The following is a 24,213-nucleotide window of genomic DNA, read 5'->3' on the forward strand; positions in this document are numbered from 1 at the left end:
GACTTCAAACAACGCAATAGGAAATCAGTAATGGCTACCATAATGCCTTGTTATCTTTAAAATAGCTGCCCATACCATCAGATATAATAAAATCAAACTGAATGAAACCAATCAAAATAAAACAGTGAAATTGATTTAAAACAAAATATTAGAGGATTGACAATGGCTACCACCTTCAGAAGGAATTCCCCCAAAGTTGCTATATTGCATTTTGTTATCTTCTAAATTAGATGCTCAGACTACTGGCTTTAGGCCTGTAAATTCAGTCAGATAATTCAGGCATTAAGTTGTTTTTTTTTTTTTACTTCAGGAGCTGTCATTTCAGCCTGGGTTTCTCTGAATCAGCCAGTTGCTTGGGGTGGGGAGAAAGTTGTGGTGATAGCTTGGCATTTCTTGTCTCCCAACCTATGCTCTGGTTGGCTCACAAAAAGGATTTGGCCTGGCCCATGAGTGTTGTTGGCTCACACGAAGGGGCTAGCTGCTATTTGGTTCTTCTTCTAGGACGCATGGCCACTTTGGCACACAGGAAGTGATTGGATTGGCCCTTGACTGCTGCTGGCTCACATGAAGAAGTTAACTTCTTCTTGGTTCTCTTTCTGGGATGCATGGATGCTGCTGGCTTACAGAAAGGGATTCTTGGTTTTCTTCCCGGGCCTCTCTGACTAACAGGAAGGGGTTGCTTTTAAGATGATGTTTGTAGCTGCTGATAATTAACTGATAATAAACTGCAATCTGTCTTCACTTATTGACTGACTGCTTCATAGAGGAATTTATATTTTGGATTCTCAAGTGTTACCTTTATTTAGAAAAGGCAATGTAAATGCTTTTATTCTTGCATGGTAAGTAGTGTTCAAAATAAAGAATAGATACACTGGTGTCCTCAAAGGGTGATATAGTGAATTAAAAAAGATAGTATAAATTCACAGGTTTACACATTTTGTGTTTCATTAGTCACGTTCATTGATGTCTAAATTATCCCTCTTATAACTGTGGGAGCCTATTCTAGCTCCAAGTCCTTCTGAAGAATCCAGTAATCTTTGAAATTTCTTTGCTATATGATATGAGAAAATGTTTCAAGGCCAGCTTTTCTTGCCCCAGACCTCTTATTTGGCCATTTCTCTGTACAGTCCTACTTCCTTTTAATGTGAATAGCCTTACGAAATAAGAGTACAAGTTTTGTGGGCACTAATGCTAATCTGTATGACATTATTCTAAGACAGTTCAGTATTTATAGCTTAAAAAGGGTTTCGAAAGAATGTGTCGTATGTTTATGTTGATTCTTCTATTGCAGATTCAGAACTGCAGAGGTTTTTATTGACTCTCTTCAGTTGTACACTTGTTTCTCTTTTCTCTGTGCTGAAATGAGATAGGGCAACTAACACTGTATCCGGTATTATAACAGTGTCAGAATAGCAGTAGCAGCACCATCAATATTTTCCTGTTTAGGTAGTTGTATTAATGGTTAGGGCATATTACATTACAGATCTACAAATTCCTGTGGTTTAAAGTGACATGGAATAATACTTGTAAAGTTCCTAGTAAAAATAATAATACTTTTTGAGTATTTATGCCAGTGTATGGAAATACTTTTAATCATTTTTAATGTTAAAGAAGTTGCCCTTATGCAACTTACTTTTATGAAAGAGTGGTTGTAAAAACATTAGAAGGTAAAAGATACTAGTCTAGGACATCTGGCTTCTCTCAATCCTCTATTTTAACTTCTTTATAAATAATTGTTCTTCCATGCACATGTCTACTGGTGTATGTTATGTGGGTTTGGATCCTCTTTCTGATAGATAAATGGAAATGTACCTTATTTAACTCTCCACCTTTTTTCCCAGACTGGCAGTTATTCTACATTTGAATATAGAGAGACTCCCATTTATTTTGTGGATGTATTGTAGTTTCAACCAGTTTGTAATTTTTGGATATTTGAGTGTCCTGATGAAATGAATTTCTTTGTACATGTGTGTTTTGTGCTTTTTTTATTGCTTTGCTTTTTGAGATATGGCTTGTTTGTGTAGTCTAGGCTGGCTTCAAACTTGGGATCCTTCTCCTTTAGCCTTCTGAATATTGGGGATTATGGGCATGTATGTCATTCCAGCTATCTTTTGCATTTTTGATAGTTCTCTTTGAGAGTGATTCCAAAAGTAGAAAACTAAACTGCTTATATCATTTTAATAGGTTTTACCCTATTATTTCTACCCATAGTGGTTATATATTGTGCATTGTATGAGGGATTGATTCCCCACAAGCCTCATTGGCAGACTGAGTTGTTAAGAATTTTCATTTTTTAAACTCTGATTGTCTTGTTTGTATATGGCTATTCCTGCTTTTGGGGGGGGGCATTAGTTTTGAGTATATCCTTTTTATTAGTATGTGTTTGTGACAGATGAATTCATTCATTTGGGGGAAATGGTACCTGTTCATTTTCACCTCTCCCTTCTCCTCTTCTCCCATTTTTCCCACATCCCTTTCTTGTCTCCGTAGAGTCTGCCTCTCTATTTCCTATCATTTCTCTTTTATTTTGGTCCCCAAATTTTTATATTCTGGGTTTCTCATATTAGAGAAACAATGTTATATTTAAAGTTTTTCATCTGATTTATTTCATTTAGCGTTATGGTCTCAAAATCCACTTATTTTCCTGTAAGTCACACAAATTGATTCTTTGTTATGGCTGAATAATATTCTATTTTGTGTAAATATCACACTTTATCCATTCTGTTGATGGGCATATATGCTGCTATTCCCACAATTCAGCTTTTGAATTGTAGAACTATAAACATGAGTGTGCGTTTATCACTGTAATATAATGACTTTCAGCTTTTTATGGAGGATAGCTAGAAGAAGTAAAGCTGGGTTGAATGGAATTTATTTTTAGGATTTTGAGGAATCTTCATGCTTATTTTCATAGTGAGTATACTCCTTTTCATCCCAGTGTATGATTCCTTTTTCCCCTTAACCTCACCAGCATTTTTTGTTGTTTTCATTTCCAGTTAATATTATCAACTAGAAGAAAATTTCTAAAATTTATGTGGAACCAAAGGCTTACCAGAATAGCCAAAGGAATTCTGAGTAACAAGAGCAAAGTATAAGACATCACAATCCTACACTTCAGGTTACACTGTAAAGCATATTTTTTTGTTTTTCAGTTTTGCTCTGAACAGAGTCCCACTGGCTTGCACCTGCTGTTGTGTATGCGTGCGTCTTGTGGCTGGTACCACTGGTGGTAAAAATGGATCTAGTCACTTTTATTGGTCTTTTTAATAATAAAATTGATAGAATCTATAAATGGACCAGATCTAGTTAGTTGCTTGAATTTGAATAACTGCTGCCCAAATATAAATATTAAAATATTTGTGTCAATTAAAAGTTATTACTACCAACAAATTCATGTCATTAAATTAAAAGAAATGTATACTTGTGAATTAAGTATAAAATATTTTATACTTAAAGGCAGCTGATTTGTGCAGAATGCACAAAACATAATGCATTTGGGGTTTTTTTATGGCCACAGCAGCACTCAATCTTTTCAGATCATTTCAATAACATTCTCTGTATCACTTGTGTGGAGACTCATGTCTCTTATGATTCTTGCTGATCCTAGATAAGCTTCTATAAAGTAATTTTTTTCAGTAATTTGTGCATTCTCTTGAGTTTTCACATGAGCATTTTACAAGTACTCCACTGCTGGTGTATAATATATGTATTTACAACTACTGTACCATAAATTAGCTGCATTACAACTTTCTTTATACCATTTTAATGTTTTTCTTGAGGAACCTTAATATGATAACTGATTTGTTAAATCAGCACCTTTCATTAGATTATTAGAATCAAGGGAATTTCTTATAATTATCTTACTTAGATCTTTTTGTTGTTAATTTTGTTTGATTTAGTTTTGCTTATTTTTTGTTCAGTTTGACAAACTGTTTTGGTTGGATTGTCCATTTACATTTAATGTATAGATATGATTGTGTTTTAAGTCCACTACCTGAAAATCTCTTTTCATCTTTTTGTGTTCCTTTTTCCATTTTTGCTTTTTTTGGGATTATTATAATTTTTAATTTCTACTATCAGTTTATCTATGCAAATGAAATTATACTATGCAGTGTATATTGTAAAAACTTTGTAGCGGTATGCTTCCATACCTTCCTCTGCAAACTTTCGTTTTGCTTTCCTGTACAATCAGTCCTCCATATCTGTTGGTTCTTCATCCATAGATTCAACCAACTATACATTGAAAATACTTTTAAAAATTGTATCCATAGTGAATGTGTAGAGACTTTTCTTGTCACTGTTTTCTAAATTATACAATATAACTGTTTACATTGTATTATAAGATATCTAGGAATGATTTAAAATATATAACTGCTAGTCATGGTGGCTCAACTTTAATTCTGGCGCTCAGGAAGCTAGGCAGGGACATCTCAATGTGAAGTCTAACCTGGGCCACATACTGTGTTTAAGGCTGGCCTGGACTGCATAGTGAGATCCTGTCTCAAAAACAAAAATGAATAAATATATGGGAAATTATATACAGGTTATATGCAAATACTGTATCCCATTTTATAATATCCTTGCAGTTTGATCTAAGGTGAGTTCTAGAACCAATCCCTCACAGATACTGAGGGATGACTGTATTTATTTCTAAATGTATTATAAACTCTAAATATATTTTTGATGTTTTTCCTTTAGACAGTTTAATGTATCCTAGATTAATGACAGTTTTTATATACATGATTACCATTTCTGTCATTCTTAATGTTTTCAAATGTCTTATGATCTTATCATTCAGTGTTGTTTTTTTTCCTGAACAACTCTTCAATATTTTTTTTTGGTTTCTTTGGTTTTCGGTACTGGGGATTGAACTTGCGTTTACCAGGCAGGCGCTTATGTTGCTGAGCTAAAGCCCTGGCCCTTCAATATTTATAAGCTTTTTTTTTTTTTTTTTTTTTTTGGTTTTTGGTTTTTGGTCCTGGGGATCGGAACTCATGACCTCATGTTTGCCAAGCAGGCACTTATGCCCTGAGCTAAACCCTCGGCCCCTGAAAATAAGCTTTATGTTCTTTGTTTCCCCCCGTTCTTGAAAGATACTTTTGCTTGTAGTAAATTCTAGGTTTATAGTTCTTTTTTTCATTTAATAACTAAACGATGCTACTCCATTGATGTTATTGCAGTTTATGATAGAAAATGTTCTTTCAGTCTTTGTTATTGTATAGGTAGTGTTTTTCTTAGCACTGACTATAAAGATACTGTTTATCATTGATCTTTATCCAGTGCATAATGTTAAGCCATGGAATGATTTGCTTTTTTTGTACTCGAGGTTTACTGAGGTTTATACTATGGTTACGTTTTTGTCAAATTTGGAAAAACTCTTGTTATTTCTTCAAATATTTTCCCTCACTTTGGGATGGTTTCTAGTGACAGGTACTGTATGTTTAACTTCTTAATACTATCTTAAAGATCACAGAACTTCTTGCTTATGCAGTACTGTGTATTGAACCCAGGGCCTTCACATTGAGCCACGGCCCTACCCCTTTTTATAGAAGGTCTCATTGAATGTTGAATTGTTCAGACTGTCTTGAATTTGCAATCCTCCGGCTTTGATCTCTTTGAGAATGCTGGCATTACAGGTGTGTGCCACCGTGCCTGGCTCTGGTCTTATTTATAGTTTTTACTGTCTTTTGTTTTCTCACTTAATTTTGATTGTTTCTGTTACTACATCTTCAATCTCACTGAGCGTATTCTTTGCAGTATATAACCTATTTTTAGTTCCATCCATGTGTTTTTCAATTCAGATACCGATTTCATGTGAGCCTCTTTTAATTATTTCTTTTCCCCTGTTTATATTTTTCTCTGCCGTTTTGAGGATTTGGAACACACACATTTTAATAACAGCTATTTTAAAGTCTTTGCAGATTTCATCCCTTATTACCATATCTAGGTTTGTTTCTGTTATCCTGGTCATACTGTGGCTTGAGAAAGCATGAGTTATTATCAGCAGGTTGTGTGTTGAGGGAACTTCCAGCTCTCTATATATTTCAGTATCCTTTTCCTGGTCTTTGGTAATACTGTTTTGTGCATGAAACATTTTCCAAGCCAAAACTCCTATGCTCCTCTGAGTTACTAGAGCTCTCATAGTCTTTCTCTTTGAGGCTCCCTCAAAGTTTTGATAAAATCAGAGTTGTCTTCCCTTAAATTTCTATCTTCGTGTCCCTTAATTCAAGCTATTAGGGTTACTTTACTATAGCTTGGAAACTGCATGCATCAAGCTGGGGCAGATGTAAGGCTCTTCTACCTTATTTCTCATCTTACAGGTATCAGTATACTGCCTGTTACGTAGTGTCTGAAACTGACACTAGTTGAATTTATATTTATATACAATCTTATATTTTATACATACTTTGGTTTTGGTTAAATTACAATAAACCCAGTTTATTCCACTATTATTATCTGAAGTAGAACTCTTCTTATAGTCTTGCTTTTGTGTTTTTTTAATTTTCAGAAAATTTTAATCAGTAAACACTTACAGTACCTATTGTTTTTTAATGAATTAAACATGTTTTACACATAATTTTAAGATAAGGTAGATATCATCTTTTGAAGAACTTTGTTCTGCTTTATGTTGTCTACTTTTTCTGTAGTATTATTCATCTTTATGTTAGGGTTAGTAACTGTCTATATTATAAAATTGGCCTTGGTGTGATAAGTTATTTTATTTCTAAATTCTTAGTACTGGAGCAGTGGGTTGGCATTGGGCAGTGAGGAGATTACTTTTGCTGTGAAATGTTTGCATTATGGTTGAGCCAAGAGCTCCTGGTTTATTTAATACTCATTTTAAGGTCTAGAGTAGTAGAATGATAAGATGTGTGAATGTTCTTTCAGGTAACTACAGCTTTCACTTCTTAGCTTCCCTCAGAATTCTGCTCAAGTCTTCTTTTATCTGAGAGGCTTCTGTTTAGAATTGTAACATTCTTACACTTTCTTCCTGTTTTTTATTCCTCTCCTTGTTTTTTTCTCTATAGTGGTTATCACAATAATATCTATAAAAAACTAACTTACGTTATCTGGCCCTGAAACGCAGTGACATGAAGACAGAGGTTTGGGGATTTTCACAGCACATAATGCTGCTTAATAAGTTCTCATTAATCAGGTTTTCCTTTGTTTAGGATATTCTGAGACAAATGACTTGGAAGAGGCAGAGACTAGTGAAAGAAACAATAGTTTAGGTTCTGTTACAGTGCTCTGGGTTAGAAGTGTAGCTATGAATATTAACATGAATATAAAAGCAAAAGCTATTAGAAAGGAGGAGTGGATGACCAGGCTTATCTGTTAAATAATAATAAAGTACTTATCTATTTGAATTATATTTATATAAAATAGATATTTATATAAAAAGACATTGAAAAACAAATTTGAGTGGTGAATTTTTTGTTCTCAAAAACTTAAGAAGGAAACATTAAAGAATGTAGCAGAAATCGTATTGGTTCTTTTGGTTTCCTGATTTTTTTGATTTTTCTTTTTAGAGCCTTGCTTCCTGTTTTACATCACAAATCTAAAAAAGGACCCCCTCGTCAAGCCAAATATGCCATTCATTGTATTCATGCGATATTTTCTAGCAAAGAGACCCAGTTTGCACAGATATTTGAGGTAATAAGAATTTTTTAAAATTTCATATAACTAAAAATACATTGATTTTGCTGAATATTCATGTTTGGTGATGCATCATTTTGTATATTTGCAGAATCTGAATAATAAAATCAACATTGACATGTAGTTAAAATATGAAAATATCTGTTCAAATGTTTAATGCTAATTCAAAGTCAGAAATCAAACATGGCATACTTTTTGACATTGCTTCATATTTGTTTGGAGATTTTTTTAATTGAAAGGTAATTTCATATAAGACAATAGATACTGGTAGTTGGTAACATGATTATGCTGTTAATTTACAGATTCAAAAAATTTGAATTTTGATACAGCCGGGCGTGGTGGTGCACGCCTGTAATTCCAGCACATGGGAGGCTGAGGCAAGAGGATTGTTGCAAGTTCAAGGCCAGCCTGGGCTACAAAGTGAGTTCAGTGCTAGCCTAAACTGCATAGTGAAACCTTGTCTCAAAAAGACCAAAAAAAAAATTTGTTGTTTGGGTTTAAGATACTACTAGGATGTATAGTTTTATAAGTTGATATTACTTGGTAATAGTGAAGTAAGGTAGTTCAAACATTTATGGCCTAATTATATGCTGAGTATATTATAATAATGTGTGTTTTCACTGTATATTTCATATTATTTTCTCTTCACATTGAGTAACTTTTGCACAAGCATTATAGTTTTACTATAGTCCATATAATGAAGGGTTGGTTACCTGTAGGCCTCTCCCGCCCTTTTTTTGTACTAATACAAAAGCTAGGCAGAAAAATCTGTAAAATCTTAATTTAAAACTTTAGTTTAGGAGTTAGCTTTGAATGAAGACAATTTGGAAATCATGCTGAAGCTAATCACTGTAAATACTTTGTCTCATACTTTGATGTAGAAACTTTTATGCTAATTTTGTCATATTTTTATGTTACATTAAAGACCACATAAGAAAGAAAACTAGCTGTCTTCCTTTTACAAGCAGCATCTTTGCTGTAGATGTGCATAATTTAAGTTTTGTGCACTTAGAGATGTGTTCTCTGTAGTCCTTTTGGATATATGAAATGTTTTTTGTTTTTCTTGATTAATCATGTTTTCTTTCTTCTGATTAGAATAATACTGATAACTTGCATTTGAAAAGTACTTTGATTTTTCATTTTGATATTTTTCTGTTAAAATTTATTTTTCTTTTACAAGAACTCCAACTGTATTCCTGTTACTGTAACATACAGTGTGTGCTGGCTTTCTGAGAAAAGGTTTCCCAGAGATCTCTGGCTTTTTTTTAGTTTGCCATTATTGCAGAACCTGGTCTTAATTTTGCTTTTTCAGAGTTTATTTATTTCATTAACTTACTATAGAAAATTATCAAACTTGTCATAATAAACTAATTTAAAAATTAGGTATGCTGGCCAGGGATACAGGTCAGTGGCATAAGCGCCTGCCTGGCATGTACAAGGTCTTAGTTCAATTTCTGGTTGACCGCATCCCCCCCAAGACCCCCCCAAGACCCCCCGCCTTGGGTGGGAGACAGTGTCTAAGGATGTAGCCTAGGCTGGCCTTCAAGAAGATCTCACAGTCTTACTGTTCCAGCCTCCCAAGTACTGCTGTTATAGGCTGTGCTACTTACTGCACCTCGCTGCTTTTATATTTTTGTTTATAATATCAAGAACAAACTGACACTTAACGTATGCAGTGGAAGTACTCAAAGAAGTCATTAAAGGAAGCAAGAAGAAAATTCATTTAAATATAATTTTGGCTAAATAAACCTCACATATTGCTGTGTTATTTTGATAACAGTTTTGTATTTTTTCCAGTGTCGAATTATTGGTGTTTAATGTTAAATAATATACCACATTTTTACTTACATACAGCATTAAAATTTCTGGTAGACAATATCTTCACTTGCTTTAAATTGAAAAATACAAATAAAAAAATATAGTATAAAGTTCCCCTGTCCACTATATACTACTACTTAGTTATTTACCAGAGTAACTATTGTTATCGGTGAGTAATGTATTTTCCAGAGAGTTTTACTCACATACAAAAAAAGATGGGCAAACACACACATTTAATTTTGTCTCCCCTTGTTTCTCTTATGCTAATGGTAGCTTAGTTTAGTCACTCTTGCAGTTTTTCTGTTTTTTAAAAATTTAACGATACATTTTTAATATTCTACCTGAGCATATAATAGTTGCTTTTGTCATGGAAAATGCATATTAATGGTTGAGTTTCCTGTTGTAATAACAAAAATCATTATTTGTTACGATTCTTAGTATTTAATTTATAAGAAAAATACCCAAAATATACTAGGTATATAAAAGCTTGTCTTTTATTAATGAAAAATCCAGGTGGGCATTTGAATGGCCTGTTATCAGTGTTTGGGGACACAGACTTTCTTTTCTTAATTTCTTTCTTTTTAAAAAATCTTTATTTATTTATTTTTTTAGAACAGACTGTTTCTTGCTAGTGGATTCTCTTTTAAGTCTCACTGGATTCTTGGTCGTGAGTGAGCTAGTGAGAAAGCAGAGAGCCCATGTAGAAAGCACACTGTTTATGCCTGTTCAGTGAAAGTGAGTGGGCAAGGGTAACACATCGCACCTTCACACATGCCAGGACCAGAGGTCACTCACAGGTCCTTCGTAACTGAATTCATGCATGGAGGCTGCGGCTGCAGGTGGAATCATTTTCATGACCAGGACAGAGGAGTAAAGTGGACATTGTTGAGCTCAGCAGTCTATGACACATTCCTGTAAATGGCTCCCAAATATATGCTGCATGATAAGATTTCCCTTGTTGAAATATGTCTTCTAAAATGTGATTTGGTCAGGAAAATGTTTAAACTTAATGTCTTCTAAACATAAATAATGTATAGTAGTCTAGATGTGGACTAGTATTGAAATTTCTGTAATTTTTATATTTGAAGGCAAAGTACATGAACAATATCTTTTTGTAGAAAGTTAATTTATTTTCTTCTCCTCATTTTCAGCCTCTGCATAAGAGCCTAGATCCAAGCAACCTGGAACATCTTATAACACCTTTGGTTACTATTGGTCACATTGCTCTTCTTGCACCTGATCAGTTTGCTGCTCCTTTGAAGTCTTTGGTAGCTACTTTCATTGTGAAAGATCTTCTCATGAATGATCGGGTAACTTATGTTTTTTAGATTTGTGTTCTTCATAATGTTTTCTAAAGTTTTATATAACAAAGAGAGAAGTGAAGTGATATTAGCACTTCCATTTAGCTACCTTTGTTTTAAAATTGGATTTCCAATTTTAAAAATAGGCTATCACTTTAGTTGAACATAGGCATAGGATTTGGAATATATGTCTTGATAAATATAAAATATTACCTGGTAGTATTTCAGCTTTATAAGGAAGTTAATTTTTTATAAGAATGCGTATTTTTTTAAAAAAATGTAGATCGACAAACCAGTTCACTGTGTGGTTATCATGACTGTACTTTTTTTTACATATAGTATAAGAGATAATAAAAAAAGCCATGGGAGAAAACCGTGGGAAATAAATAATGATTTTTTTGTATCTTCAGTTTGTGTGCATTTGGGGCAGGCACGTTTGACCCTTTACAGTTAACCTGGGACTCTGTGCATGTTAAGGGGAGGGGTGTTGGCAGGGGTACATGTGCCTGTGCAGGTGCAGAAACACTGTATATAATTCTGTATCTGTCCTCACCACTGTATGTACTAGGTTCTCTGAAGAATTAAAAGATGTCTGAGATAAAGTTTCTCCTGTAATCACATAGTTAAAATTTTTTTGCTTTTTGTTTCTTGAGACAGAATCTCGCCATGTAATGTAGGCAGGCCTTGAATTTCCTTGTGTAGCCCAGGCTGGTCTTGAACTCAGGGTGATCCTCCTGCCTCAATCTCCCACGTGCTGGGATTACAGGCATGCACCAGTTAAGTTAAAATTCTTAAATTGTACAGCTGTATTGGCCTATGCATCATATCATTATTTTCCATCCTCTTTAATATATTTTAATACTTGGATTTACTTTTGTTATTTTGGTTTTTTTAAAAAGATCTCCTCGTATAGTCCAGACTGGCCTGGAACTCACTGTTGTAGCACAAATTGACCTTGAACTGGAGGTTCCTTTGCTTCAGCCTCCTGAGTGCTGGTATTACACGTGTCTGCTACCATGCCCTAATACTTCGGTACTAATTTTAAACTAAAAGGTTATGGGAAAACTGTGGAGAGTTTAGACATAACGGTACATGCTTAAATCCCAGTAATTTGGGAAACTGAGGCAGGAGAATTGTGAGATGGAGTCTCAACTGAGCAACTTAGCAAGACTCTGCCTCAGAAAATAAAAAGGGCTGGCGATGTAGCTTCATATGAAGATTCTGGTTTAAATCCTAAGTGCTGAAGGGAAAAATGTCTGTGGAGATGACAGGGTAGTTGTATATATTAGCTGCCTGATTTTTCATGGCTGTGTAGTGTTGGTTGACTAGAGCCCTGTGTTTGTAGACTGAGGAGGGTCTGTGTTGACTCCTACTTGCTTTGGCTGTATTCTTGAGCTATGTCTTAATAGTTTTCCTTCCCTTAAAGTTAGTATCTTAGATAGCCCTTAGGTGATGTATTTAAATTTCTTCTGTGTTTGCTGTTTTCTTCAGTGAAAAGTTTTAGTGAGATAAATGCACCATAAAAGTACATACTTTGTAATGGAGCTCATAAAGTACTCATTTAGCCAGGTAAGGAAATAATATTTATCAGCACCCAAAGAACTCTGTTGTCTTCTTCCCTGCTGTTATCCTCATCCCGACTCCTTGGTGGTAGCCATTATTCTGACTTCTACATTTACTTTTATATGTTTCTAAGCTTTTATAAACTGTTACACAGATTAAATTTTTTTACTTCATTCATGTAATCATAGGCTGTGTAGAAGTTGAGTTTTAATAAATTTTGCCAGTTTGCTTTTCAAAATAATTGTACCATTTAACACTGCTACTGTCTCTAAATGGGAGTTCTAGTTGTGCTTTTTCGTCTTCTTGAATAGATATGCCAGTATTTTTATATTGTAGCCATTTTGTAAGTATTGGTATGCTTTTGAGTACTTTTTCTTAAGTGTACTAGCATTTTGGATGTTCCTTTTTGTGAAATGCCTGTTGAAGATTTTCCCACATTTTTCTATTAAACTATGAATTCCCGTCTTACTGACTTACAAGATTTCTTTATGGGTTCTATTGGTAATATATTTTGTAGATTTTTTTCTCCTGTTTTGTAATTTGCCATTTTGATATCATAATGCTGTATTTTGATGAAAAGTTAAAACCCCAATTTGTCCATTTTTTTATGATTAGCATTTACCTTAAGTCTTTTTTTCCTACTTCAGGGTTGTGAAATATTTTGTATATTACATGCTGATACAGTTACCACTAACCTTGTGACTTTTTAAGTTTAAATGAAATATATTAAAATGTAACTCTTCATTCACATGTTTTAATGCTTAGTCACTGCATATGACTAGTGACTGGAGTGTTGACAGTTTTGCTCTAGTTTTATTAGGTATTTTTAATGAAATATTTTATGTCATTCCCCGCTTTTTGACCTGTTAGCTTTACATTTTCTGTTATTTTACTTTAGATGACTTCATGCTTATTATCCTACTCATTAAAGGGCAATGTTACTTAGTTTTGAAATTTTATTAAAACACAAATTTTATTTTTTTATGTTTTGTTTTTTTGGTACTGGGAATCGAACTTATGACTGTGCTTGCTAGATAGTGCTTACACCACTGAGCTAAATCCCTGGCCACAAAAAAATTTAGAATACTTTAGTTCCTTTATTCTCCGATGCTTTTTGTTTTTCTTTCCATGGCACTATTGCTGTAATTGTTTTATACAGCTTATATTTGGATTTGTCAACATATTTGCTCTTTTCTTTTGTTTCTCGTTCCTTTCAATATGATTATCTTTCTACCCAAAATGCTACTTTAATATTTAATGTGGGCCACTGCTAATAAATTCTTTTGGTTTGCCTGAAACCTTCTTTTTAGCTTTCCTTTTTTAAAAAAAAAATTTATTTAGAATGTAGTAAAAATACAACAGAACAAGATACAACAAAGCCAGTCGAGACAATGTAGTGACATTGGTACAGAACTTGAAGGCAGGATACTAGTATAGTAATAATAGGTACTGTAGTATATCTCATTATCCTCACAATAGTTGTCCAGTCAATTAGGTATAGAATAATCAAACCAATAACAGACATTGTAAAACCAATTGAAGGAGAATATTGAATAGAGCATAACAGTCATTACAAAGCAAAACAGTGAAAATAACCTTTGCCTTGAAACAGAACATAGAAGGAAATCCCCCTTATTTGCTATATTGCACAGAACTCTGTCCCCAGTTGCTGACTGGGGGGTGGGAGGTGCGGGGCTAGAGGAGAGCTGTTTTGCAAAGGTAGCTCACAAAAACAGCTGACTGGTTTTCCTTCCGGCCTGCGCCAGGGGCGCTTACCAAGAGGGCTGGCAAATTGCCACCTAAGTCCCAACATGGCCAGATCTCGAATAGCGGCTTCTTGGCTTTCCTTTTTTAAAGGATACTTTTCTCTGGGTTTAGAATTCTAAACTGGTATATTTATCCCATCAAAATTTTTGAAATAAGTATTTCATTCTTTTCTCTTAAAAGAACTTTCTTTTAAAGTTTTCTGTGAATGTTTTTAATTTCTGTTTTGCATTTATCTGGCTCGCCTTTTTTTTCACATTTCTCTTAAGGCTTGTAGCTGTTGCATCTGTGGTTTGATGTCTGTCATAAATTTTGAATTATTTTCAGACAGTATCTCTTCAAATACTATTTGTTTCGTATTTTTTTCCCCTGTCTTACTGCATTTCTTAGCACGCCTTGTTTTCTATGATCTGGCCGTTCAACATACTTTTCTGTTGGCTTCCTCGTGTTTTAGTTTAGTTTTTGTTTTTTCTCACTTCATCTTTGCTTTCAATAATTCTTTAGTTTTGTTTAGTCTTATGTTAGATTCACACATTTTTAAAATTATACTTATAATATTTCAATCCTGTAATATTTTTATTGTAACTTTTAGCTTCCTACTAGAATTCTTCTGTCATTTAATTGTTGAACATCATTATTATGTGATAGTTATATTCACTAAACTTATTTTCTAGACCTTTGTCAACACTTTTCCCCCACCCTCCTTCAGTTTTTCTCTACATTTGTGGTCAGATCTTTAACACCTTATTTCTGATTGAAAAGGTAGACTTTTAAAAAGCCATAGAGATAATTTGAGAATCTAGATGAGTTTATATGCTTTGAGAATTGCCTTTTCTTCTGGCTACCCTTAAAGCTATTGCTAGATTATCTGTGTCCAATTGCAAAACTGGCTTTTTGTTTTTTTCTCTTTTGGACTAGTGGGGATTAAAGCTAGGGTCTCACCTATGCTAGGCAAGCGCTTTACCATTGATCTACAACCCCAACTATGATCTTACATTTTTGACAGGCTCATTTTTCTTTTTTTCTGTTCATATTTATGCATGCGGTGTATTGGTTGGTTGATATCCAGCCAGGAGTCTAGGATGTTTAAGGAGGACTTTATTCCTCTTAGGTGTTAAGAATTACAAATTTTGTCCTTTAGCTTAGTGAGAGTAATAAGAACTTTGCTTAGCTTGTCACCCTTTCTTTTCACTTTGGGAGCTAACAGAAATTTGTCAGAGAAAATCTTTATGCCAATTGCAAATGTCTTTAATTTCCCTGTGGTTTTGAAACTTTGCCCTGTAAATTCTCACTGCATTGTACAGTAACTCTTTGTTCCCTTCAACTGATTTGTTGTTGTTTTGGTTTTGGTACTGGAAGTTAAATGCAGTATGTTTACAATGGTCTGTTTTATTATTTTGAGACAGGGTCTCAGCTAGAAATCTTAAAATCAGGATGTCAGCAGAGTTGATCATTTCTAAGCCTCTCTTCTTCATTTGTAGATGGCTTAGTCTTCAGTGTTCCCAAATGGTCTTTCTTGTGTGTGTGTGTGTGTGTGTGTGTGTTTGCTCTACTTGAACTCAGTGTAGCAGTGAGCTACATCTCCAGCTGCTAAGAATAGGTTTTGTTTGGGATAAATTCATTGAATTGCTCAGGCTGGGTTTAAACTTGCTCTCTTCCTGATTCAGCCTCTCATAGAGTGATGGGATTATCAGTGTGTGCCACTACACCAGGCTCAGATTGATTTTTTAAAAAATACTTTGCCTACCCTTTTCGTTTGTTACAGTGGTTCTGTTAGTTTAACCTAGTCTAGTCTTGTCAGAAACAGTTCTTCTCAATCCCTTTGGTCCATTAGTTTGTTTTATTTTATGTTAATATGCATACATACAATAATATATACGCATATGTATCACTTGTATATTTTATGTTTTATAATATCGTGCACTGTTAGCTCTTCATTTTATTGCTCTCTAATCTTTCCATTTCCTTGTTGCCTCTCTTAACCACTTGCTTGAATTTGGACTCTATTATTCCTTAACTTAAAAACAAACAAACAAACAAACAAAAAAACGCATTTACCATTGTGTTGGTTTACTTTTCTCTCATTGCTAGGACAAAATACCTGGCACTCAAAATTAAGGAAGGAAAGGTTTATTTAGTTCACAGTTTGTGGAAGTTTGGGTCCATAATCAGCTGGCGCCAAGAAAGGGTAACATGGCACCAGGGCAACACTTTAAGGCAGAGACCAGCAAAAGCAATGAGAGCAAAAAGGGGGAAAGATCACGTCTCTTTTCTTCCCCTATACTGTATGCAGGCTCGTCCCCCATGGCAGATGTAGCACTCACAAAATCTCTGTGGCCTCCTTGGGCACAGGATGAGGATGTTTACAAAGTAAAGATCCTGGCATCCTGCTAAACCTCTTAGTTAAACTTTTAAATTTCTCAAGTTGATACAATATTTCTACTATAACAACATTATATTTGCCTTCTAGTCCTGCTTGTGACTGAGTTTTATAAACAAGCCTGAGTGGCTTGTTTTTATCACTTCACATTTGTTTCTAACAATAATCCTTGTTAATTTAGCTGAGCCGGGAATATTACTCAGCGGTACAAGTGCCTTCCTGGCAAGTGCAAGGTCGTGAGTTTGATTTCTGGTACCCAAAATAAATAAAATCTAGGTGTAGTTCATTCAATTTTTACTCTGCTTATTATTTTGGTATGAGAAATATCTGTTTATTTTCTAGTGGGTTTTGTAGTATTTTTATTTTCTTTGTCTTTTGAACAGTACTACTGTGAATATTCTTATGAAGGTTTTCTGATACATTTCAGTAATTTTTCTACATTATATTCTTACGAGTGCAATTGATGAACTGCAGTGTATATACAGAGTTTTCATTTTATTGCCAAGTTCCTTTTCAGAATGGTTGTTGGTAGTTACTCTCAAACTAGCAGCATGTAACATTCATTGTCAGACCTCTAAGTTTTTCCTGCCTAATAGATTTAGTCTTATATTGTTAATTTGCATTTCTCTAATTACTAGTTATATTCATGTAACTAGTCCTCATTCATGTTACTTTCTGAAATAAAGGTGCCTTTTGCTCCTGTGCTTCTTTTTTCAAAGTCCATTTTATTTCAAGAAGAACAGAAAGAAGAGGAGTCAGAGGAGGAGAGGGAGGGGAGGAGGTGAAGGAGGAAGGGGAAGGGGAGGTAAAGGAGGAAAGGGAAGGGGAAAGAGAAAGGAAGGAGAGAGGAGGAACGTTTAAAATACATCCATCAGGGTGCAACAATGGCACAGACATTGTGCATTGTCGTCCCCAGATCATTCACCCAGAGTACAAGACATCTGCATTCAGTTGTCACAACAATATGGGCACAAATCATTCTTTTCAGTAAACTTAGAGAAATCACTAGTATAACTATCTTAACTTTTTTATATATGTATACATATGTTTCTTCTTTAAGATTCTTACACTAATGGTACTATATGAGGTTTATGCATGTGTGTTTCTATTTCACTAATAATTACAGTCTCAAGGTATAGGTATTTACCTATAAAAGTCTCCAGTTTATCCTTGATGGCCAAATAGTACTGCATTGTATAAAGATACCAAATCTTTTTTATCCATTCTTCAGTAGATGGGCAGTTAGGTTATTTCCAAGATCTGGCTATTACAAATTCTGCAGCTGCAAACATGATTGCACATATATCACTGTGGTGTGATGTTTTTAATTCTTTTGGGAAGATACCCAGAAAGGGAATAGGTGGGACCTCTAGTACTAGTTTTTTGAGGAATCTCCACACTGATTTCTACAGTGGTTGCATCAGTCTGCATTCCCATTAACAGAGGTAAAAGGTTCCTTATACTTTATAGCCCCGCCAGTGTTTGTTATTGGTTGATTTCTTGATAATAGCCATTCTTTCCGGGGTGAGGTGGAATCTCAGTTTTGTTTTAATATGCATCTCTCAAATGACCAGTGATGTTCACATATTTATTTGCTTTTTGTATTTCTTCATCTGAGAAGTATGTATTCATCTCACATGCTCATTTTTGGATTGGATCTTTAAATCTGAAAAGACTGATTTTTGTTTTTTGAGTTCTTTATGTGTTCTCAGTAGTAGTCCTTTGTCCAGGTACACCTGGCAAACATTTTCTCCCATCTCATGGGCTGTGTCTTTACTTTGTTGGTGGTTTCTCTTGCGGTGCAAAAGCTTTTCAGTAGGGTGTGATTCTTTGTGACAGTTCCTATGCAATTGAGATTTTGTTTATAAAGACTTTGCCTACACAAATGTCTTCAAGAGTTTTACCTGCTCTTATCTTCCAGCAGATTTAATGTTTCTGTTTTAAAATTAAGATTTTTGATTCATTCTGATTTTAGCTTAGTACATGGTGAAAAGTATGAGTCCAGTTTTAATCTTTGGCATTTGTAGAGCCAGTTAATCCAGAATCATTTATTAAAGAGGCTGTCTTTCTTCCAGTGAATATGTTTGGCACCCTTGTCAAGATAGGGTGGTTTAGTGTATTTGGATTTGTTTCTGCATCTTCTAATCTGTTCCATTGATCTTTGGGTCTATTTTTGTTTTTGCTAGTACCACACTTTTTATCACAGTAGCTTTAGAGTATAATCTCAACGTGGAGATTGTGATACCCCCGTCTTGTTTTTGTTGCCCAGGATTGCCTTTGCTGTTCTAGGTCTCTTGTTTCAGATGAATTTTAGGATTGTTTTCTCTAATTCTGTGAGACATGCTATTGAAATTTTCATTGTGATTGCATTGAATCTGTACAACATTTTTTGAAAAGTATGGCCATTTTCACTATATTGGTTTTTCTACCCAAGAGCATGAGCTATCTCTCTCCATGTTCTAATATCCTCCTCAGTCTACTCTTTCAGAGTATTGTGGGGTTTTTTTGTTGTTGTTGTACATTTTTTTGGTTTTTTAAATTTTATTTAAGGAGAAAAAAGAAAAAAAAACCAGAAAAAGAGTACAAGTTATACAGAATTTCAGAAACAATAAACAGTAGGAAATCACTAGTTAATTACATATTGTCATCTTATAAATAGTTGTTGAAGTTACAAAATTAAAGCATATAGAGGGGACTTTCAAACAGTGAGACTGCAAACAGTTTTGTTCAATAATCCAACAAAACTCAGTAATATGGTTATCTATCTTATACACTTAAATATATATGCAGTTATATCTTTTAGAGAACTTTCTTTTCCTCTCTTTTGTACAATGACAATTACACATTTTGGGTTTTATTACTCCCTCAGTTCAGTATTGTGGTTTTTAATGTAAAAGTCTTTCATATCCTTCATTAAACTGATTCCTAGGTATTTTAGTTTTTTGGATGCTGTTGTAAAAAGCATTGTTTCTAACTTCTCTCTCAGTTTGTTATTTACATACAGGAAGGATATTGATTTTTGAGTGTTGACTTTCTAACCAGCTATGTTGCTGAATTTGCTTATTAAATCTGGAAGTCTTTTGGTGGAGTTATGGTATCTTCTAAGTACAGTATCATATCATCTGCAAATAATGATGGTTTAACTTCTTCCTTTCCTGTCTTTATTTTTTTTATTTCTCTTTTGTCTAATTGCTCCAGCTAAGGTTTGCCAAGGCTATGTTGAACAAGAGTGGAAAGTGGACATCCTTGTCTTGTTCCTGATTTTAGAGTGAAAGCTTTCAATGTTTGTCCGTTGACTGTGATGTTGGCTGTTGGTTTGTCATAGATGGCTTTTATCAGATTGAAATAAAGACCACCTAATCCAATATTCACGTAGCATAGGCCTCATGGAGACCCATGGATATTTGTAGGGTTTTTATCGTGAATAGGTGCTGAATGTTGTCAAAAGCTTTTTCTGCATCTGTTGAGATGATCATATGATTGTTGTCCTTGACTCTGTCAATACGTTATATTACATTTATGGATTTACATATGTTGAACCATTCCTGCATCCCTGGGATGAATCCTACTTGATCATGGTGTATAATTTTCTTGATGGTTTTCTGCAGTCTGTTTGCCAGTATCTTGATGAGGATTTTTGCATTAGTGTACATTAAGGAGATTGGCCTGTAATTTTCTTTCTTAGCTGGGTCTTTCTCTGGTTTTGGTATCAGAGTAATGCTTGCTCCCAGGAATGAATCTGGAAGTATTGCTTCCTTTTAGTGTAATTAAAAAGTTTGAGAAGTAGTGGTGTTAGGTTCTCTAAATTACTTGTGGAATTCAGCAGGACCTGGGCTTTTCTCTGGGTTTTTATATCTTTTTCATTTCAGCTTTAGTAATTCATGTGTATCTAGGAATCTGTCCATTTCTTCTATATCTTCCATCTTCTTACTAGAATTACAAGTTTTCAAAGTAGGTACAGGTGATCTCCTTGATTTCTCCAGGATCTGCTGTGATTTCCCCCCTTCTATTCCTGATTTGTGGAATTGAGTCTTTTCTTTCCTTTTTTGGATAAGGTTGGCTAAGAATTTGTCAATTTTATTTAATCTTTGAGAGAATCAACTCTTTGATTCAAGGATTCTTTGTAGGGTTTTTTTTGTCTCCAGTGTGTTAATTTCTGTTCTGACCTTTATAATTTTCTACCTTCTACGAGCTTTTGGCTTAGCCTACTCTTATTCTGTAAGTTTGAGGTTCAAAATTAAGTTATTTATATGTGCTTGCTCTGTTGATATCGGTATTTACTGCTGTATATTTACTTCTTAAGACTGCTTTCACTGTGTACCACAAGTTCTGATATGTTGTATTGTCATTGTCATTGTCATTCAACTATAAAAGCTGTCTTCTTTAATTTCATCTGTGACCCGTTGGTTGTTCAGTAGGGTGCTATTTAATTTCTCTGTGTAAATGAAGTTCTTGTAGTTTCCTTTGGCTTGAATTTCCAATTTAATTGCACTGTTGTTTGATGTTATGCATAGGATAATTTCATTTCTTTTGCATTTACTTAAACATGTCCTATGAGCCAGTAGATCGTCTATTTTGGAGAACATCCTATGTGCAGCTGAGAAGAATGTGTGTTCTTATGTTGTGGGGTGGAACAGTCTATAAACATCTACTGAGTCCATTTATTCAAAAGTTTGATTTATTTGTAATATTTCATTATTGATTTTTTTGTCTAGTGGGTCTGTCTTTTTGTGACAGTGTGATATTGAGGTTTCCCAATGCAATTGTATTAGTGCTTATTTGGTTTTTCATATCTTTTTAATACTTGTTTTATATAGTTTGGCCCATGGATATTTGTTGCATATATATTTATGATTGTTATCTCTTCCTTTTGTATTGTTCCCTTTAGAAGTATGTAGTGACCGTCTTTATCTCTCTTAATCAGTCTTGGATTGAAATTCACTTTGTTGGCAAATTGAATAGCTCCTCCTGCTGTTTTCTGATTTCCTGTCGTGTGAAGTACTGTTTTCCATCTTTTGACTTTCAGGCTATGAATTTCTTTAATGTGTTTCTAGTATGTAGCATATTGTTGGATCTTGCTTCTTGATCCATTCTGTTAATCTGTGTCTTTTGACTGATGAATTAAGACCATTAACGTTGATTCTTAAAACTGTAATGTATTGACTTATCCTTGTCATGTTATTTTTTCCTGTTGTTGGCTCTAGTCCACTTTTTTCTCCCCTTCCTCTAATTGTTTTCCTCCCTGGTGGATTCCTTCTGTTGGGTTTCAGGGAGCTGTAGTCCTTATTATCTCTTTCTAGAATATCCTTCAGAACATTTTGTAATGCTGGTCATAATTTCCTCCAATGTTCTTAGTCATGAAGTATCTTATTTCTCCATCAATTTTGAAAGATAGTTATGTAGGATACATCAATGTGTGTTAAATGTTGTTTTCATTTAGAACTTGGAGTACTTCACTCCAGGCTTTCATTGACTTGAGAGGTTGTGCTAAGAAGTCAGCTGTGATTGTGATGAACTTTCCTTTATAGGTGGTTTGTTTGTTTTCTCTAACAGCTTTTAGGATTCTATCTATTCTTGTGTTAAAATTTCTGAAATCTTGACTGTGATATACTGTAAATTTTTTTTATCATTTCTAATTAGAGTTCTATATGCCTCATTTATGTCAAATTCTTTTTCTCTGCCAAAGAAATTTTCTGTCATGATGTCTGTGAACATATTTGTAATGTCATTGTGTTATCTCCTGCTCGTTCATTGACTCTGATTTTAAGTTACTATTCTCTGTGTCATCTAGCAGCTGCTGGATTGATTTCTAATGGTCCCTTGCTGTTTTTGAGAAGCCTTTCTTTTCTTGACTGCTCACTGCAAGCCTGTCTTCCATATTTTTGGTCCTGTCCTCACATTGGCCTAATCTGCTTTAAATACTTTCAGTGGAGTTTTTGTTCTCCTGTATATCTGTCTGAATTTGCTTTATGGATTCTATTTCTTTCCCCTGCTGATCTACTATAATTTTCTTTTTTTTTTTTTGTTTTGTTTTTGGCTTTTTTCGTTTTTATTGGTACCAGGGATCGAACTCACGACTGCCTGCTTTCAAGGCAGGTGCTTATGCCGCTGAGCTAAATCCCCAGCCCCTACTATAATTTTCTTAAGCTCGTGCATTTTTTTGGTATGGGTCTGTTCTAACATTGCTAAGCATGGTGTATAGTTTAATAATCTCTGTATTTATCTGAGAGATTATTTCTGATTTTGTTTTTTCCATAGCCTTATTCAGTTGCTTTGTTACCACTTCAGGAGACCTGGTGGGGGACTTTCAGAGTGTTCTACCTCATCGCCACCTGGATTTTCCTTTGCATTTTGCTTAAGTGTCTTCTCATTTTATTCTCTCTTCCTCTTCTCCCCCTCCCCCCTCCCTCTCCCTCTCCCCTCCTCCTCACCGTTTCCCTCCCTCCCCCTTCTTTAGTTTAATTCCTGGAGTGATGCTTTTAAGTTGCCTATGGTGGGTTGTTTAGCATTTAGGACCCTGAGATGATGATTACTTCTTTGAGGTATTTTCCAGGTATAGCTGGTTTTTGGATTTTGAGTCTGTTGGAACATCTTTATCTCTTCAGTTTGTTGGAGATGAGAAGTTGTTACTTGTTTGGCTTAGTCCCTGGTTTCTTTGGCACTGTTCCACCATTTTTTCTATGACCCAATATCATGGAATACCAGGACTAATAAGCTGTTTAGAACAATTATATTAGTTTTTGTTGTAGTGGTAGCAATAGCATCAAACAGCCAGGAACAGCAAACTTAGCTAACCCTTAGTTTACAGTTTTTAAGTATGAACTAGATTTGTGATTATAGAAAAAAGTGTAAAACAAACCAGAAAATTATATATAGTATTTAAGTGCATAATATGTCAATTTTGTCCTGAAGGGTTCAAATTTAAAAATGAATTAAGGAGAAAATAACGAAGTAAAAGAAGAGAAAGAGATTAAAAGTAGGTTAGAGGACAAATGAGCATTTCCAACTTGGGGGGGAAACTGGTACAGAAAACTGAAGGAAAAGAGTTAGAAGAGATAAAAGGAAGAGCAGAAGAGAACCACTCCTACGAAGAGGTTAGGAACCACTTTCACACTCATAAAAGCAGTGAAGGAGAAAGAGGAAAAAAAAGAAAAAGAAATAGAAATGATCCACTTTCAAACTTATCTCTGGGTTCCCTAGAAGACAACTTGTGAAAACAAGAGTCTCAAATCCTGCTGATTTATCCCAGGAATCCTGCAGTTGTTTTATGGCAGAGTGGTGGATAATCTGAGACTGACTGGGCTTGCCACAGAATAAGCAGTTGCTGTGGATCCGTGTCCAGGTGCGAGCTGCTAGAGTAAGCTGGGAGCCTTTCTGGCTTCTGGGTTTATTTGGCTCCTCTCCAAAAATGGCTCACAGCTAATTGCTTTCTCTATAAGGGAGAACTAAGTCCTGTGCACTCACCACTAGCCAGTCCAGACCTGCCCGTCCGTTGCTCCTCTCCACTGCTGCAGCTCCCTGCAGAGGCCTTCAGGGTCTCCAGCTGTCGTCATCACCTTGACCAGCATCATCAGGTTTGCACAGTTCCTGCTGTGTGAGGAGTCTAGTCTCAGGGCCAAGGTGTTGCCGGCTGCTGCTTCCTTCTTTCTTGAAGTTTTTTTTTTACTCTCTCCGTGGGCTGCAGTTCACACTTCAGATTCTTTCTGAATCCACGAGACCCACTTTCTTCCT

General features: G+C 34.8%; 1 protein-coding gene across 5 annotated transcripts in view; it reads left to right on the top strand.

The window, feature by feature from the left end:
* The window catches only part of Pds5b (PDS5 cohesin associated factor B), a 212,360-nt gene that overhangs the window by 152,778 nt on the left and 35,369 nt on the right, over positions 1-24,213 (top strand). For all 5 annotated transcript variants that reach the window (XM_063232617.1, XM_063232615.1, XM_063232616.1 and 2 more), the window contains exons 20-21: positions 7,530-7,653; positions 10,626-10,784. In XM_063232617.1, coding sequence (XP_063088687.1) covers positions 7,530-7,653; positions 10,626-10,784 — 283 coding nt within the window. The remainder of the gene's footprint in view (positions 1-7,529; positions 7,654-10,625; positions 10,785-24,213) is intronic.

This window comes from Cavia porcellus, unplaced genomic scaffold, assembly GCF_034190915.1.
Source record: "Cavia porcellus strain 051 isolate PalLab524CR breed Dunkin Hartley unplaced genomic scaffold, mCavPor4.1 scaffold_21, whole genome shotgun sequence".
Lineage (NCBI taxonomy): Eukaryota > Metazoa > Chordata > Mammalia > Rodentia > Caviidae > Cavia > Cavia porcellus.